This window comes from Seriola aureovittata, chromosome 24, assembly GCF_021018895.1.
Source record: "Seriola aureovittata isolate HTS-2021-v1 ecotype China chromosome 24, ASM2101889v1, whole genome shotgun sequence".
Lineage (NCBI taxonomy): Eukaryota > Metazoa > Chordata > Actinopteri > Carangiformes > Carangidae > Seriola > Seriola aureovittata.
In genome coordinates this window covers 4,432,385-4,449,867 of record NC_079387.1, presented here as the reverse complement: position 1 = coordinate 4,449,867, position 17,483 = coordinate 4,432,385, and the positions used below count along the sequence as shown (strand labels likewise).

General features: G+C 38.6%; 2 protein-coding genes across 4 annotated transcripts; one reads left to right on the top strand and one right to left on the bottom strand.

Annotated features, from left to right (window-relative positions):
- Window positions 1-3,718: 3,718 nt before the first annotated feature.
- On the bottom strand, window positions 3,719-8,917 carry LOC130165313 (uncharacterized). Of its 2 annotated transcripts, XM_056370477.1 has the most exons (7): window positions 8,629-8,917; window positions 8,135-8,517; window positions 6,183-6,500; window positions 5,928-5,969; window positions 5,627-5,752; window positions 5,480-5,514; window positions 3,719-5,383 (listed from the first exon to the last, which is right to left on the bottom strand). In XM_056370477.1, exons 2-7 carry the CDS (start codon window positions 8,229-8,231, stop codon window positions 5,033-5,035), a joined length of 969 nt encoding a protein of 322 aa, XP_056226452.1. In that variant the 5' UTR covers window positions 8,232-8,517; window positions 8,629-8,917; the 3' UTR covers window positions 3,719-5,032. The 2 variants fall into 2 exon arrangements, with proteins under 2 accessions (XP_056226452.1, XP_056226453.1); XM_056370478.1 differs by lacking the exons at window positions 5,928-5,969; window positions 8,629-8,917 and having other exon boundaries at window positions 8,135-8,607.
- A 1,288-nt stretch (window positions 8,918-10,205) lies between these two features.
- Window positions 10,206-16,269, top strand: LOC130165112 (splicing factor U2AF 35 kDa subunit-like). 2 transcript variants are annotated; one of them, XM_056370043.1, is made up of 8 exons: window positions 10,206-10,274; window positions 11,531-11,618; window positions 11,912-11,978; window positions 13,624-13,673; window positions 14,168-14,266; window positions 14,571-14,704; window positions 15,817-15,909; window positions 15,991-16,269. In XM_056370043.1, exons 1-8 carry the CDS (start codon window positions 10,231-10,233, stop codon window positions 16,097-16,099), a joined length of 684 nt encoding a protein of 227 aa, XP_056226018.1. In that variant the 5' UTR covers window positions 10,206-10,230; the 3' UTR covers window positions 16,100-16,269. The 2 variants fall into 2 exon arrangements, with proteins under 2 accessions (XP_056226018.1, XP_056226019.1); XM_056370044.1 differs by lacking the exon at window positions 10,206-10,274 and adding an exon at window positions 12,749-12,818 and having other exon boundaries at window positions 11,556-11,618.
- The last annotated feature ends 1,214 nt before the right edge of the window (window positions 16,270-17,483 follow it).

Here is a 17,483-nt window from a genome sequence, read left to right as displayed (position 1 = left end):
GCATCTGTAGCAGATGTGTGCACAAAGATCGACACCTATACAGGAAACAAAACTACTTACCTGTTAATGTGTTACATTGCACGTACACACACACACACACACACACACACACACACAAACACACACACACAGTTGTGGTAGTTTACACAAAAGCGGTTTCTCATGTATGAAATTTCACTTCTGTCTTCTAACAGCTTGATTTACAGGAAATTCAAAAGCATTTCAATGTCATCAATAATCATCATCTCCCATTCTGAAAAGACATTACATCACAATACAAAGCATAATAATAACAAAACAGCACTGATTGACTCATTTGATGCAGAAATCAGTAAAAATATGATCTATCAGATATAAGTTCCGGTATTGAAATGATTAAAATGAAATGTTTTGATATTAATCATGGCCCTGATATCGTACGGTTGAACTTAGCGGATTGATTTCAAGGTATAGAGCAACTGTTTTCATAGATATGAATAGTAGAGGAGGCCGCATGGGAAGGCTGGCAGCTCGGCTCTGGCGCGTTCGTGGATTCTCCTGCGCGACGGACACCTGAGGTAGACATCAGGTGAGGTCAGTTATTGTTCCCAGAATCATGATAGTGAATAAGAACAGTATTACATTTTTATTCTTATTGTTTTCTGGCAATTCTAATCAGTTTTTCACTGTTCACTTCAGAGCACAGTGCTGACTGACCCTGAGGAACCAAACAGTCACTGTACGTAAAAATCAAAAAGTCTCACCTTTACACCCTTGATTTGAGGTAAGACATATAGCTATCACAATGACAGCAAACACCATGACTCCAATAACACGGTACACACACGGCCAGAACGTTTTCTTAGCTGTTACGCCTCCTGCGAATCACAAGAGGACGTTTGACTTAAAGAAGCACAGATGTTTGAAAACTGAATTCATGTTAAAAGAATGTTTTGGGGATTGATGTGACAACCGTCATGACATAAATGATACAATGCAGGTGAGACAGCATTAGCACTGTCAGAGAGTGAATTCTTGCCTTGTTCTAAAGTCGTGCACAGAACTGTGGAGGGCTCATCTGTGGTGACACCTGCAACAACCAACACACAGATTGTTTAAGCCACAAAAATGATCATTCATCAATATGATCATCAGTTTTCTGTCCTGTCAAGTTTAGATACAGTCCTGCTGTGCAGAAAGCATCACTCACCATGGATGTTGAAAATGTTTCATAATGCAGGTAAAAGCAGGTGAAAAAGCAGAATCACTACAAAACACTATAAACATAAATGTTTCTTACTTGCTTCATTCTCCCATTTAACAGTGGTAATTTCAGCATGACCTATAACACAACAACACAGGGCTACTGTCTCAAGTCTTAAATGATTTGATGATAGAGGGGGTGTAAATAGGAGGAATTTCATGTTTTATAGTACAAAATGAAATCAGCTGCATTTGTTCAGTTATTATTCAGTAGCAGTTAAAAATGTAAGCTGGACAGCGTGAACTCAGGTTTCCTATGGTTTGTATAAATTACTGAAAAAGGCAAACTCACCATGGACAGACACGTTGATGCTGTGACTCACACCATCTTCACTTCGACACTGATACAGACCTGAGTCGCTGACGAGTATTTTTTGGAAGATCAAAAACGATACCCCTTCAGAACGGCTTAACTCTTTCCACTCCGTTTTAATGTGACTGCCACTGCTGACATTAACAGGGCCAATAGGTTGATCAAGTTTGTACCAGATCACTGATGGTGGTGAACTGTTGCAGAAAGCAATTGTGCAGTTCATGATAAGTTCTTGTCCAACGAAGGCCTCGTAAAGTGTGTGGCGTTGTACTTTAATTACTATTTCACAGTCTTCACCTGCAGGAGAGAATAACAACACATGCTGATTACAGTAATGAAAAGTAAAGTGATGAAATAAATGTATCCTTGCTTGTTCTTCACCTGCAAAAGGAAAAAGAAATGTATATGAATTTAAATATAGAATATGGAAGTATGAACATAACCTAAAGTTTTAAAAGGTTTGTTTAAAAAAAAAAAAAAAAAAATCTTGTAGGAATAACACTTCAATGAATTAGGTCGCAGAAAAAGTTGAAAACTTGCTGCAGCTGTGGCCATTAAACTAAAAAGATTCAGGTCAGCTTTGCAAGCTGGTAAACCATCTGTGGCGGTTTTGTGGTTAAAGCTTTTTTTTTTGCCTCAGGTTATATACTGCCTGTGACAAAATCTTATTTATTCAGATATAGTATGTTTAGATTTACATTACTGAGTGTTACAGTTTAGGCTGGTATCATCTTAAAATCCAACTGAAAACACATTTAGTCATTCCTTATTGGAGTCAAAACCAATGTAACTCTTTTAAATGTATTATTAATGGGGTTTTTTTATTATTAAAAGGAAGAAAAAAAAGTATTTGGGTATATATCACAAATTTGGCAACTAATTACTGTAGCTGTAGCCTGCAAACTGATGTTAGCAGTGCACGTTTCCACGATCATTTTTCTGTTTGATGGTTCGCTCGACACACTGAGGTGCAGGATTACACATTGTTCATATGTGTGAGATAAGACAAAGAGACTTTAGCAGGAAAGCTAATATGGTTGTTGTTCACAGTCTGTGGCTCTGGTGACCGTTACTGCTTTCTCCAAATATGGTATAAAACGAAGTGATATGATTGGGTTCACGGAAACAAGTTTTACGTCTGCGTAGATAAAGAACTAACTGTATTTTACTTCATTAAATCAAATATATATATATTTTAATATATAATATATTTTTGTCTAATTTCTTCTCAAAGGAGAAAAGTGATTTACTTTTTTGGACTTTAACAAAAGAGGTGAGACTTCAGAGAGAGTCCTGCTTATGAGGCTCAAGCTCTACTATCCGCATTTCCAGAAGAATTGAAGTAAAATAATGCATATGGATCAAGAAAAAACTGATTTTACAGTAATATATGCTCCCTTAAATGGTTGCACAAGAGGTATGGCTAATATTCTTATAACCATATCTCTATAGAGATCCTTCAGAGATGCAAATAATGAACAGAAATCTGCATTAGGGCATCAAAGACCTGTTTAACAATTTCTTATTTTGTCAGTTTTGCAACAATTTGTGTTAAACACTCACTGGTGAATGATAGATTATGGTTGTTTTTTTTTACGTTTTCCCTTAATAGGACTCAAATCACTTCCGCATTCAGTGTATTTCATTTCGTTGTATCTTTGAGTATGTCCAGTAAAATATGTGTAATATGCCCCCGCTCTTGATTTACATGAGATACAAGAAGTATATTTGAAACTTTTTCAGTCTTCATAACCTTTAAAATTGATTACCTGGTGTCAGAAAAAGAGTGCTGACACTGCTCAGACTGAGATGAGCCATTTAGAAATAATGAATAACTTACTATCGGCTTCCAAAGTCCCAACGAGCAACGCCAACATAGAAACGTGGAGGATGGTCAGGCAGTACTTCGATCTCATGGTGGAAACGTATCCCCTTCTGTAAAACAACTATTACCTTAGACGTGTTCTACATATAACACTAAATGGCATGTGGTCGACTTTACTTCCTGTTTTTGATTACAGGCATTTCAAGCACACACACATTGGCTACACACATCTTTTTTTTTTCAGCTTTGGTAGATCTGAAACTTTGTTGATTTTTGAGTAAACATTTCTGCCTCCATGGTATGAAATTGTTTTAGAGAAAACAAAGAGCAAGAGCAAGTCAGGAGTGATAACTTCATTTTCAAATCAGACAATTATGGATATACATTATGTTATTTGATTGCACAAAATAATCAGATAATCATTACATTCTCTATTTCCCAGTTAAAGAATCACAATCAGTAACTCTAAAGGTGTGTGGAACACAAAATCCCAAAGGCTCATTAGTCATTCGTTGAGTCAGAAAATGCATGAAGAGTTGATATGATACAGGTTGTAGAATCCCCAAAACATTACTGTTGTCAGATGTGATGTTACTCAGAAGAGTCAATTGAAGTCATGAATGTGCAACAACACGAGTGAGTTTTCATGTACGGCGGGTGCATGACACAAATCATTCAAACCAGGGTTACAAACAAAACCACACTGGCTGTAGACACAGTTTGCCTTTCCCATGCTGTAGATCTACACAGTCTCAGGGCTTTGTAGCTCATTTCATCCCTGGCATAAAATGTACAATATTAGGTTTTATTTGTTAAAATATACTCTCTCTCCAATTTCCACATTGAAGTGAAGGTTGATCTGCGCATTTACAGTCTCACAACCTAAAATGAATTCTGAAAAAACTTGCACCAACACGTCCTTACTGCAAGTTTTACAACGTGACTCAGGTAATCTTACCAACTATTTAAGTAGTAGTACTAGTTGTCTTTGGTCTTCTAGCTGTTGCTTAGGCTACTACATGCTAACAACTGGTGTAGTTTATTTACCTTTGCCAATCTTTTCTAGCATGAAAAGTCAGTGAAAGGGGAAAATTCACAATGGCATTCTTGCTAAATTTTTTTTTTTTTTTTACAGGGTGAAAAGCCCTACATACCCAGAGGCAACTCAACTTATAGTAAATGATTAGACCTCCTCTCTGGATTGTGCACAGATGAGGCCTTTCTCAGTACAGTCATGTTCAAACTCACATCCTTGGGAGTTAGAATTTGCCTAATTGAATTCTGATGTTGAAAACTCCAGACAACAAGGGTGATGCAAAACATTCATTTTCCAACTGGATTGTGCAGGTGTGCAGGGCCTTGAAAGTATTGACCAAATGGCACTTAAATTATTTGGCAAGTCTTTGGAGTCTTGGGTAGACTGGGTGGAATAGTCAGTGCTGTAGCTTCCTCGTGTTTTGAGTCCAAGATGAGTTTTGTGTATCCGCAATCCTTGCTGTGAGTGGGTCATTGTATCCTCTTGTAATTGCTCTCCTCTGCTCCTGTGGGATGTACCTGTTTGATCAGTGGTCCTCTAGTGTGAGTGGAATTTACTCTAGCCAACACCAAGACACATATTACTCCGCATGATTTTGAGAGTTTGTTTTGGGTCTTTAAGACACTCGGATAGCCGCGTACTCTGAAAACTCCTCCTCCCGCCTCCATTGCCGAGGAGCAGCAGCCCCCGGTGGCGGCTGATGGTTGAGTGCGGCGTACACGACAGAACTCCCTTCGTCCTCCACCGCGTTTCTCCCTCTCTCCGTGTCCTCTTTTACCTCGCCATAAACGTGCTCGTTATCTATCGGCGCCTCATTGGGTTGGGAGGACGGTGCGTTTCGCCGGGTGGATCTCCGGGTGGATCTCCGGGAGGATCTCCGGGAGGGCGGGGCAGAGGGGCTTTGTCTTGGCGAGACATGGAGGCCGGCATGTGGGGAGGGCTGCTCCACCATGGGGACTACGATGTACTACGCACATCCGAAAAAGCATTTTGCATTAAACAGTTTGAAGGAATAAAAATGAAATAATGTGGTTATAAATTGGAAAATGTATTCTTATCTTACCTTATTTTCAGTTTGTGTCTCTTTCTTTGTTTTCCCTGCATGATGGTGAAATTATAGTTTCATGTGAATGGCATAATTAATCAAATACTTGGCATTTTATCTTGGAGTAAAGAATAAAATGAATAAAAACAAATCAGATCATCTCACCTTTACACCCTCGCATTGATATGATGGATAGAACTATCACTATGACAACAAGTGTCACAATCCCAGCAGCAGGGTACACATACATCAATATATTTTCTGGGAGCTGAGGGGTAGGAGTTGGGCTACCTGCGAGAGAGAAAAAAGTAGTTTTACTCAACATGGATGTGTGTTTATGTCATCAATGTAAACCTAACACAGGCCACAGTGTTTGAAAGAACAAAACAAATGTTTCATAATGCAGGTAAAAGCAGGTGAAAAAGCAGAATCACTACAAAACACTATAAACATAAATGTTTCTTACTTGTTTCATTCTCCCATTTAACAGTGGTAATTTCAGCATGACCTATAACACAACAACACAGGGCTACTGTCTCAAGTCTTAAATGATTTGATGATAGAGGGGGTGTAAATAGGAGGAATTTCATGTTTTATAGTACAAAATGAAATCAGCTGCATTTGTTCAGTTATTATTCAGTAGCAGTTAAAAATGTAAGCTGGACAGCGTGAACTCAGGTTTCCTATGGTTTGTATAAATTACTGAAAAAGGCAAACTCACCATGGACAGACACGTTGATGCTGTGACTCACACTATCTCCACTTCGACACTGATACAGACCTGAGTCGCTGACGAGTATTTTTTGGAAGATCAAAAACGATACCCCTTCAGAACGGCTTAACTCTTTCCACACTGTTTTAATGTGACTGCCACTGCTGACATTAACAGGGCCAATAGGTTGATCAAGTTTGTACCAGATCACTGATGGTGGTGAACTGTTGCAGAAAGCAACTGTGCAGTTCATGATAAGTTCTTGTCCAATGAAGGCCTCGTAAAGTGTGTGGCGTTGTACTTTAATTACTGTTTCACAGTCTTCACCTGCAGAAGAGAATGACAACATAACAGATTATGAGTGATAAGTTGAATTTGAGATAAATTAATGATAATAGTATATAACATAGGATTTGGAACTATGGCTTCTTTAGTTTAACAACCTCATATATTATATGACAAAAAAATATTTGTAATGTTATGTGAATAGTTGATGGGATTTATATTAGTTAAAGGACACTAAACACATATTTGAAGTACATTAGCCTCATAATACTTTCTTAGTAAGACTGTGAAAGTTACATAGGAAATAAAAAGCAACTTCATATTCAATAAGATCACGCATGACTAACTACAGTAAAAATGAAACTGAAAAAACTCTCTAAACACACTCAAAATGCAAAAAAAAAAAATGACTTGGTGACATTTAATTGTGAACACAATTTGCATGAGATCCAGCGGCTGCAGGAACCGAGAGTGGGCCCCACCTGAATTAGACTGTCCCAAGGGGAACTTTAACGTCACATGTAACAGTTCAACCATACATGTAGAGCTGGAGTTCATTTTTTTGATATCTGAAAAAGAAGCTAACAAAGCAATCTCACGAAAAGGTCCATTTAGTAGCCATTCTGGAGCTTTTGGACACGTCGCATGATCTTAAAATCATCCACTGTATATTTCCGGAGTAACTGCTTGATGATCGAATGTGGAGATACCTGGTTTTCTCGTGGTAATAATGTCACAGGTAACAATGATTTAACACCATTAAACATGGTGAGAAATAATGTTGGTGGTTCACTTTCCCACAGTGAGCCAGTTTTAAATAATACATCTCCTGTGTAAGAAAATCACACACCGCGTTGTCACACCACAAAGAAACATTTACGGCACAAGAAAACCGCAGAATGTACATAAATACATGAATGAAACTGTGGTCAGTAGTTATGAAGTCACTCACACAGTCTTTACTCTTTAAAAGAAATTACATTAGTACTTCCTATTACCAAAGGAAAACTGATTACCTCCTTTGTCTATAACAGCATTTCTAAATCACAAGGAACATGAAGATGATTAATGAAGGCTTTTTGTGTCTTGCTTTTAGAAATATTTTGTGCTTCTTCTATGTTTGAAATAAAATCTCTAACAGTTTCCAACGAGCTCCCACATGTACGAAAAACACACCCTCCTGTTGTGGAAGAAATGAACTGTAAGTAGTGTTTTTAGCATCAGGGAATATGCAGTTTTTTACATCAGCTCAAGAGACATTCATGGTGGAGTTCTCATACTTTTAAAGGCAAGTTTTAAAGGCAGAATTGTGGTCCAATCGCGATAAACCCCCTTCGATAACTGATATCCGTTCAACTTTTAATAACTTTTACACCAAACTGAGCTGATGGTGGTGTTTGGGATGTGGCTATGCGCCAACGCTGACCTTTTAAAAATCTGAAAGTGCTTGTACACAGCACTTTAAAAGTTCATGACCCTCGCAGAAATCAGGCCACCAACTCTTACCAGAGAATTTGGGGAGTGGTCACAAAGCTAACCAGGCCAAATGAAATAAGCTGACTTTTCAGTCCAAAGACTTGATTTAAACCATCACACACCTACAGAGGAAGGAAAGGTAACACCAAACAAATACTGAGACAGCACAAAAAATGTTCAAAGAAATATCAACTACTTACTGTCAGCGTTCAAGGCGAGAACCAGCAGTGCTAAGATGGACACATTCAGGACAGTCCAGCAGCGGTTAGGCCTCATGATGGGAACACCTCCTGTCATCTTCCACTCGCAGACAATCCAAGTGGGAGATGTTCCTCCAAGTACATCATTATTTGATTGAACAAAATAGAGAAGTGCTGATCTGAGCCACTTACTGTACTGCTTCCTCTTTCTCTTCTCTCGCTGCTCACTCCTGTCCAACCCCTGTCTCTTTCCCCCCGACAACAGGGGCGGTGAATGAAGTGGAGGTGAATTTGAGCCGGTGGGTGGTCTTCTGCAAGTGCTGCAGGTCCAATGCAGTGAAACATCTCAAAACAGGGGGTTCCCACAGTTTCAGGTGCTGATTCTGTTATGATACGGCAACAGCAGACATGTTTTGTTTTACTACGATCTCACACTCTCTTTACATTTCCGACTCTTGTTTCAGTCTGTGCACCTTTACATCTTGTATCATTACTTTTTCTCAGCCTCTGTGGTTCAGCCTCTTCAAGCTGACTTCCTCTCCCCTCTCCCTTCCTTTCATCTTTGCCGTCTGCATCTCCTGCAAACTTGTGTGGCCCTGTGCACAGCGGTGTGGTTTCCGTGGAGGATATATAGTGCACTGAGGAGGAGAGGGGGACGCTGCGGCCTCTTGAGCAAGGAATTAGGTTTGGTCTCAACATTGGTAGGGGACGCAACAACCCTGCCACCCCCCTCCAAAACAAAGAGGACTTTTTAATGCTGTCAACCAAATGGTTTATGAACATATAAGATCTGAATTTACATTGACAAATGTATTTACATTTAAATAAAACTATGTAGCAGCAGATCAAAGACTAAAACTTTAGGAAATTATCATGTGTTATAATAACTTACAAGTTAACATCAGAATCAGTGGACTATGGTTACATTAAATATAAGTTAGTAATTTACAATTAATCCATAATAGTGTATATTAATATATATATATATATATATATATATATATCTGTGTACATAGCAACATTTAGCGTGATGGACTGTTACTCGTGGCGTTTAACCAATCAGATCGTGCTGTGGGCGGGACACTGCTGTACAGAGTACTGACCACAGACTACAGAGGCTGCATTAGGGCCAAAGTAGCACATTTTTAAATTAAATTATTACATCTGTTGTCTGTTAAAGAAAATAACTATACCAAAAATTCTGAAGAACGGAAGGGAAAGCACTAACACAAGTTTTGATGCTACATATAGGCTAACTCTGTTCCATATTATGTTTTTTTGTGTGTGTTTTACACATAAAATATTATTATAATTGTAGGAATTGTAGTGGCAGGACAACTTCAATATCTTTCAACAAAAGACAGTAGACTAGAATCTCCCTAAAATGGAAATATTCATCAACATCATTGATGTATACATCTCAGGGGAGAAAATAAACAACAACAATCACAACTAGATAAAAGTGTGGGTATTACTACTATTAATATTGTTATTATTGTTGTTATTATTATTATTATTATTATTGTTGTTGTTGTTGTTGTTGTTGTTGTTTTAAGGAATATGTAGTCTGTGTATCAAAAGAAAAAGTACACACAATGGCTGCTTTGTGATAGTCTTAAAGTATAATATAGGCTATTCAACATTATGATTACTATAACTGATGTTTAGCAAATTTTACCTATTTTATCCTGAGTGGTTTCATCTATAACAATGCATCATCAAGTACAGTACAATTATCTGCAGGCTACTCTTTATACAGAAGTTGATGTAGTCAATTACTTTCCACCAATGGAAAAATCACTTGTTGCTATGTAGCCTACTTTTCAGGGGAGACGATGAAAATGAAAAAATAATAATTGAGCAAATAATTGCAATGAATAATGAAGTAACAATTGACTACTTTTGAGGGTATTTGAGCAATAATACAAGTGGGCTTATCTGAGAGGAGAAGAAAACCATTTCTGAGATTTCTTTCTGGAACAACATCGCCAGTATGTGGTGTTCAGGGTCACTGCAAGTTGTCGGGTGGTCACGACTGCGCAGTCGCCCTCCCTTTACGTAATGACGTACATCATTACGTTTCCGACGAGCCGAAAATGGCGGAGTACCTGGCATCCATTTTCGGCACAGAGAAAGACAAGTAAGTTTTATTTAATATTTATTATATCAGTCACCAAACTGATTAGTTTTATACAAAGTATGTTTGCAGCGGTTCTTCTCCACCACCGACGGGACTCAGTTTGTAGCCGCAGCACCGCGGAATGTCACAGTAAACCTTACATTAGCAAGAGGAAGCTAACGCATTGAATGAAACTCATGAAGACACCTTAGCTAACCTGCTGCCACTGTGTACTGTTGGTTTGCGCCAAAATGTCTAATTTTACAAAATGTTCTTTTGTTTTTTGCTACACAGATACACATTTGAGTCATACTTTATGTGTTATTAAACAGCAAGGTAACGCGCAGCTTGGTTAATAAACGAGGTTGTTAGCAGAGTAGCTATCTCTCAGGCGGATTGTTTTGTTCCGTTTTACCAGTGGAGTGCAGCAAAATGCACCTTACACCTTTGAGACTAGGAAACTGTCTGCAAGTTACAAAATTCATTAGCGCATTGTTATGCTTTTATTATAATAATGTGACTAAGATTTGGAGAATGACTCTGTGGAGATCCTAGAGAAAGTTCAAACCAACCTATAGTTAAGATAGACAAACAGAGCCGTGTAATGTTCATTTCACTCATTAAAAGAAGTGGACAGAAATAAATGTATCCTTTTACCAGAGACTGAAGACCAAGAAAAAATGTGACACAATGTTAAGTACGTTTACATGCCAAGTTGTGTTCCGGGTTTCAGCATATTCGGGTGTTATGGTGTTTACATTAAATCTGGTTATTCATAACGTTAGTTTTTCTGATCATCTGTGTGCAGACGTCTTGATTTCCCAATATCAAGAAAGAAGCTTTAGCTAGCTTTCTTAAATCAGGAGAAAGTGTTTACATGTTCATCACATGATACTGATACACACGTAAACAGTCATTTTGAGATTATAACTTCCACAATATCTAGTTTAGCACTGAGATTAAGATAAAGTGACCATAGCTTTTGTATTGGTCATAGGACCTGATACTGTAGGCCTGGTTGTTTTTAAGTATATGCCTGGTTGTATTTTTTCTTTTAACATATATACAGCCAACAAATCCCATGGAAAGAACAATGAGTTGATCCTACTTACAAGTTTTGCCCAAGTTGTTAAAGCCTGATCTAAAGTTCAATTCTTGTCCACAAACTACTAAAAACACATTAATGAGTCACTGTTGCTCTGGGTGACATGTTCACCTACGTTATTTCATCAGCCTTATCCTTTCCAAATATGATGACACTACTCCTTCTTTTCCAGGGTCAATTGTTCATTCTATTTTAAAATTGGAGCTTGCAGACATGGAGACCGCTGCTCGAGATTGCACAACAAACCAACCTTCAGCCAGGTGAGGATCCCACCTAAAATCCCTCCTAAAATAATGGCGCTGATTAAACCAGTTGATATTGATGAACGCTCTATAACTTAAGAAAATAATGATAACAAACATTATAGAGTGCTTTTAAAGGCACTCATAGACATGCCTATGAGGCTGCTCTGTTTGTAAATATGTGTTTTATTATGCCTTTATAATAAGACACAAGCTAAAATACAAGTTGATGTCATTAGAAATGTCACAAAACTAGACAATCACCAAGCAATCCTGTCTGACCACATATCTTTTTGTTCTTTCCTCTGCAGACCATCTTGATTCAGAACATCTACCGTAATCCCCAGAACAGTGCACAGACCGCCGACGCTTCCCGCTGTAAGTAAAAAAAAAATTGTCAGCAACCTCCCTTTCTGTTTCCTAAAAGTGGCGTTCACAAATAACCACAGATGTGAGGTACTGCTTCAGCCCTGTTAGCTGGACACCCAGTGGGGACCCTGTTGTCTCCCAAGTATCCCAGACCAAATAATCAGTCATTCATCGGTTATCACCCAATACCAACAACAAGCACAAACACCTGCTTGTGACTATCTGTTTTCCAGCCGTCACGTGACTTACAGTGCAGGCCACATGTATCTCCACCGTGACGCCAGTACACAAACAAAACGAACAGTTCTCACAGACTCTGCTTTTGTGGTGGAATACTTAGAAGTGTGTGTGTGTGTTTATGGGTTTTCATTAAATATGTTGAGTCCAGTCTAGTAGAGCTGAAGCAGAACCTTTCTCACAGGTAGGTGTGTTAGAATGATTGATGACTGGTTATAGCCAGACTGTACAGCCAAAAATTGTTGTCTTATTTTTTGCCAATGCCCTGCTCTATTAAAAAAGAACTAAAAGTAGGCGAAGAACATGCTAACATCTTTTTAAACTATCTACAAAACAGTGAAGGGGTCCAGTGAGCTTCCCCTCCAATAAATGAAAGAGTGGTTGTTTCTGAGATGCTTGTGAATGCAACTTCATCCGTCACATAATTAGCTGGAACTTAGTGCAATTTCCTGACAGAAAAATATCTAATCACATTTTTTTTCCCTCCCCAGCTCTATATTTGGTTGGATTTATATCACAGAAGTTTACGTTTTGTATTTCAGACCATTTCCCTCTTGAACATTTACCTTCATAACCTTCAAAACTCTGCCCAGTCTGCTGATGGTTTACACTGTAAGTTCTCCCTTCATCCGCAGGACCCTCCAGCACCGACCACCTGATTTACTGTGTCACACCTCCCCACATAAATCTGGCTTAGTGTAGGAAAATGTCTTCTAGGGGCATTTAAGGCATCACATCATTTCCTGGAGTTAGTAACTGGCCTCATGCTGTTTTGCATGTTTCCCCGGCTTTAGTCAAAAGTACCTGAGTCAGTGTGGTGCAGTAATGTGCACAGAACAGCTTTGGTTTCAGATCCTTCATTATTGCTTATGTGATAGACTTAAAAGCTATAATTAACTGTTCCTCTTTCCTTTACACTTAACAGTTTCACACTGAGCATACAGTTCCTGCTTCTGATTCATGGAAGCAGGTTTCTAGTAGTGCTGTCCTCAACACCCTCCTTCCCTAGCCAGGGGGTCATCATGAACTAGTTGAAGTTGAGTTAACCTAAATATTATCTGGTATTATGTCATGGCCCCTCTGCACATAATGTACATGTAGTTACACAAAAAGGAAAATCAGTGGCAAATGTAATTTTAAAGTAAACTATACCAAACCAAGAGGGGTCAGCTCTAGTTTTTACTTTGCTTCTGTGAAACTGGTCGAATTAACATGAGAGAGCATCCAATATTTTACAGAATCTTACCTCTGTGATCTATGTTTACAGGTAACATTTATATTATACCAGGAAGCATCATGCTACATGCTACTGCAGTTAGTTTTGTCTGTTTAAAGGTATTACACAGTCCGTTTTAAAGACTTTTCTCCCAACACTTGTTTAGCTTTGCCTGAACTGTCCCTTGTTGACATTTTGTAGGCGCCGTCAGCGATGTCGAAATGCAGGAGCACTACGATGAGTTCTTCGAGGTGAGTGACCTTTTGTGCTTGTTACTTTATTCCACAAATTGCAGAACATGATGTCACAGCAGTGTTGTCCGCCTTTTGGAACACTTTGTTGCCAAAAGGTGCAACATGTCATTGCCTAAATGTACCCAGCTTTGCTGAATCAAGAATCCTGTATTAGTTTAGTCAATATTTACGCAGCAGGAATTTGCCGCAGCTTCCCTAATGGAAACGTTTCACGTTCGCTAAATTAAAAAAGAAATTGTGATTGTGGTAGTGTTTAAAAGTAAAATTAATTGGCCACTGTCACTAACTAATATATGTTATTATTATTTTTTTGTTTCCTTCGATACCCAACAAACGTCTAAAAGTAACCTCCACAGGAGATCTGTTAGCTGATGTGGTTGATTGGGATAAACAGTTTCCTTGTTACCAGGTGCTAATTTTAACTCAAGATAAAGGATGAGAACCTGTTGGACAGGTTCATCGTTCTTTTCCTCTCTTTCTTTTCATCACAGGAGGTGTTCACAGAGATGGAGGAGAAGTATGGAGAGGTGGAGGAGATGAATGTGTGCGATAACTTGGGCGACCACCTTGTTGGCAACGTTTACGTTAAGGTTGGTGATGGATCTAAATATATTTACAATAGGGGGAACCATTTAAAAAGATAGTATAAATGCTTTTAAATTTAGTGGGATCTTGAATTGAGATCATTATGGGCTGATATGAAAACAGCCATGTTTAATTATTTTATGTCAGATTTAAAAACTCATTTCTAATTTTTAATTTCTAATTTACAATTCTTCTGTTGCCCAGTTTATTTTTTTAGTGTTGATGCTTTGTCATGACGTTAAATTTATTTATGTCCTTTTAGCTACCACCAGTTATTCTCTAAGCTCATGTCTCATCCTGTGTGTGTAGTTTCGTCGTGAGGAGGATGCAGAGAAAGCAGTCATGGACCTGAACAACCGCTGGTTCAATGGTCAACCCATCCACGCAGAGCTCTCCCCCGTCACTGACTTCAGGGAAGCGTGCTGCCGCCAGTATGAAATGGGGTGAGTAACACCTGGAAATCTGATGCAAGGCAGACCGTTTTCTTCATTCTTGATTGCTTTGACATTTTTTGAATGCATTGCCTGCGTTGTACCCGAGCAGAGGATTTCTTATTTTCCCTTTACTTGGTCTATAACAACAAAGGAAAGCAGCGAGATCTTCAAGAGATCTTCTTGAAGCTGAGATTTAATCTGCAGATGTTTGGTATTTTTACAACATTATCAATAACTCAAAAAATATTTTATTTCTTTATTACATAATGACAGGCCATACCATTGTCAGTAATGACATTTAAATTATCAGTAGCTGTTGGCCATAAAATCACAATCAACATTAACCCGGGTGCTTTAATACAAAATTTTGAATATTTTACAAGCAATTTTATACTAAGCCACATGTGTGTGTATGTAAGGGCTTTGGGTGAAGGCATGAAAAGGTATGTGGCATTGGCAGCAGGGTGCTGAGATTGGAGGAAAGTCTGGAGCTAGACAATCCACGATAAAGCTTCACTGTTCACCCGGCAGCTAAGCTACCAACTGGGTGAAGCAAGCAATTGGCCTGAGGCTCCATAATATCAGTGGCTCTGAAAGCTCTGGGCTTTACTCTGTTAAAATTGGTCTGTGCTCATTTAATTGAAATCTTGTTTGAGTATATGCACCACTGAAGCACAGTATGACATGATACTGGGGTGAGCATGGGGAAAATGGGGCCCAGTAGCTCATTTTTGCCCCCATGCTTGCGGCTAGATGAGGGTCCACTGTTGACTGCATTCAGCTTGTCATCATCCTCCAGTAAAGCACTGAACTCATTCTGCAGCTGCATGGGCGCTGTGGGAATTATCGCATTTTCTTTTAAATGCAGTGATAAACTTTGTCCTTGCACAGTGTGAGGAAACTTCTGCTCCTCTCCTTTATGAGTCTCTCAGTGATTTTCCATTGGATCGTGGGTTGTTTGCTCTGCCAGTGATAGGACGAACACGAGGGAGATAAATCATCAGATGTTTTGGCATGTTCCTCAGCATGTGTAACTAAGAGCCTTTTCCTTGTGGCACTGTTCCACCAAATACAATGCAATGTCAGCAAGTTTTAACCCGGCATGTACTCTTTTCCTACAGAGAGTGCACCCGAGGTGGTTTCTGCAACTTCATGCACCTGAAACCCATATCACGGGAACTTCGAAGGGAGCTGTACGGCCGCCGCAGGAAAAGGTGCGGAAATCTTGAAAGTGAACATTTCTACTTGAGGATCAGTTAGAATTTGTAAACCAATCTTGTCTTTTCTCCCACCAGGCACCGCTCTCGCTCGCGTTCTCGGGAACGACGCTCCCGCTCCAGGGATCGACGACGGGACCGCGAAAGGCGGAGGTCGAGGGATCGGGAGCGCTCTGGACGATTCTGAAGGAAGCCAAGACTGTCCCAATGTCCCACCAAATCCCTCCCTCTTGACCCCAGCAGTGATGACAAAGTTATTTTCTTTTTTGGTGAATTGTTGGAAGTGTTTTTTCTTTTATTCCCTTTTTTTAAGACGAGCTTGTGTCGCTTTCTCAATAAAACAGATTTGTAACTCTGCACTGGCACCACTTGCTTAAAAGAACATTAGTTTATTTCTTATGTAGACTCCTTTTTATAGAAGGAAAAAAACATGTCAAGTCATTAAAAACAAATGGTGAGACTTTATGGAAAGCCATTACTCAGAATTATTAAAAATTGAGCCAAGATTTTGGTCAAAATGTTAAGTGATAAACAAAATGGAGGCATCTTATTCTTTTTTTCTGAGTACTTAAAAAACCAGTAGGTGGAATAGGCACCAAATAATTTTCAAAAGGTCAAATACCTAATAAAGAGCTCCTCAGTTCTGTCACCCTGTGGTTATAACTCTCAAACTTAAATACTGACTCAAAAACACAGGAATAATCTTTAAATATGAGATTAATAATAGATGGATATAACTACATTGCTGCAAATGTATCTTAATTCATACTTGTAAAACGTGTTGCCTTTTTTCCATTACTCACTTTTTTTTTTTTATACTGACTGACTGATGCAATATTGACCAAAGCTTAATCAGCCATTGGTGTGGGCCTTCCCCCTACACCCATTTATATTTTCTTTGGAAGCAGTCATTTGTTTGTTACTTATGTAATAGGTCATTTGATATGGATATGCATGTTAGGACAATTTGAAACAAACAAAAAAAAAAGTGTTAGATTTTTACATAGGTCAGCTCTCCAAGACAGGGAGAAGCTGAGGTGATATTCTATATATATTTGCAATCAATCAAATGTCCCAGTAAATCTGAGACTCTTGGGCTCAGTCTGTGGTATCTGCTGCCTGCTTTGCCAAGTTGTTACTTAAGGATACTTGCTTCTTAAAAAAAACTGGAGTGGTTGATAGGTAAAGCCATAGAAAAGTATGGAAATCTATCAATTATATGTATTATTTCAAAGTTCACATACATTCCTTAATGATAGAAGCAGTACAGCTGTTTTAAAATAGATTTAATAATTGTTAAAAGTAGTTTGAGATCACCATAACTCCAGGATGTGTTGACAAAATTAAAAAGCGTATTCAAATATTGTAAAAACTATTTTTTTTTTGTCTCCATATCAGTAACATTTTGAAAATAATATCCACTCATGAGAAGTGTTCAAGATGTCACATGCGTCGGAGCCCATGCAGTACGTGTTTGGTCAATAAAAGGTAAACAGATGGTACAGACAACTTTAACACAGCGTTTTCCCAAACCCTTATTGAGAAATCTCCGCTGTGATTGGTGGAGTGGA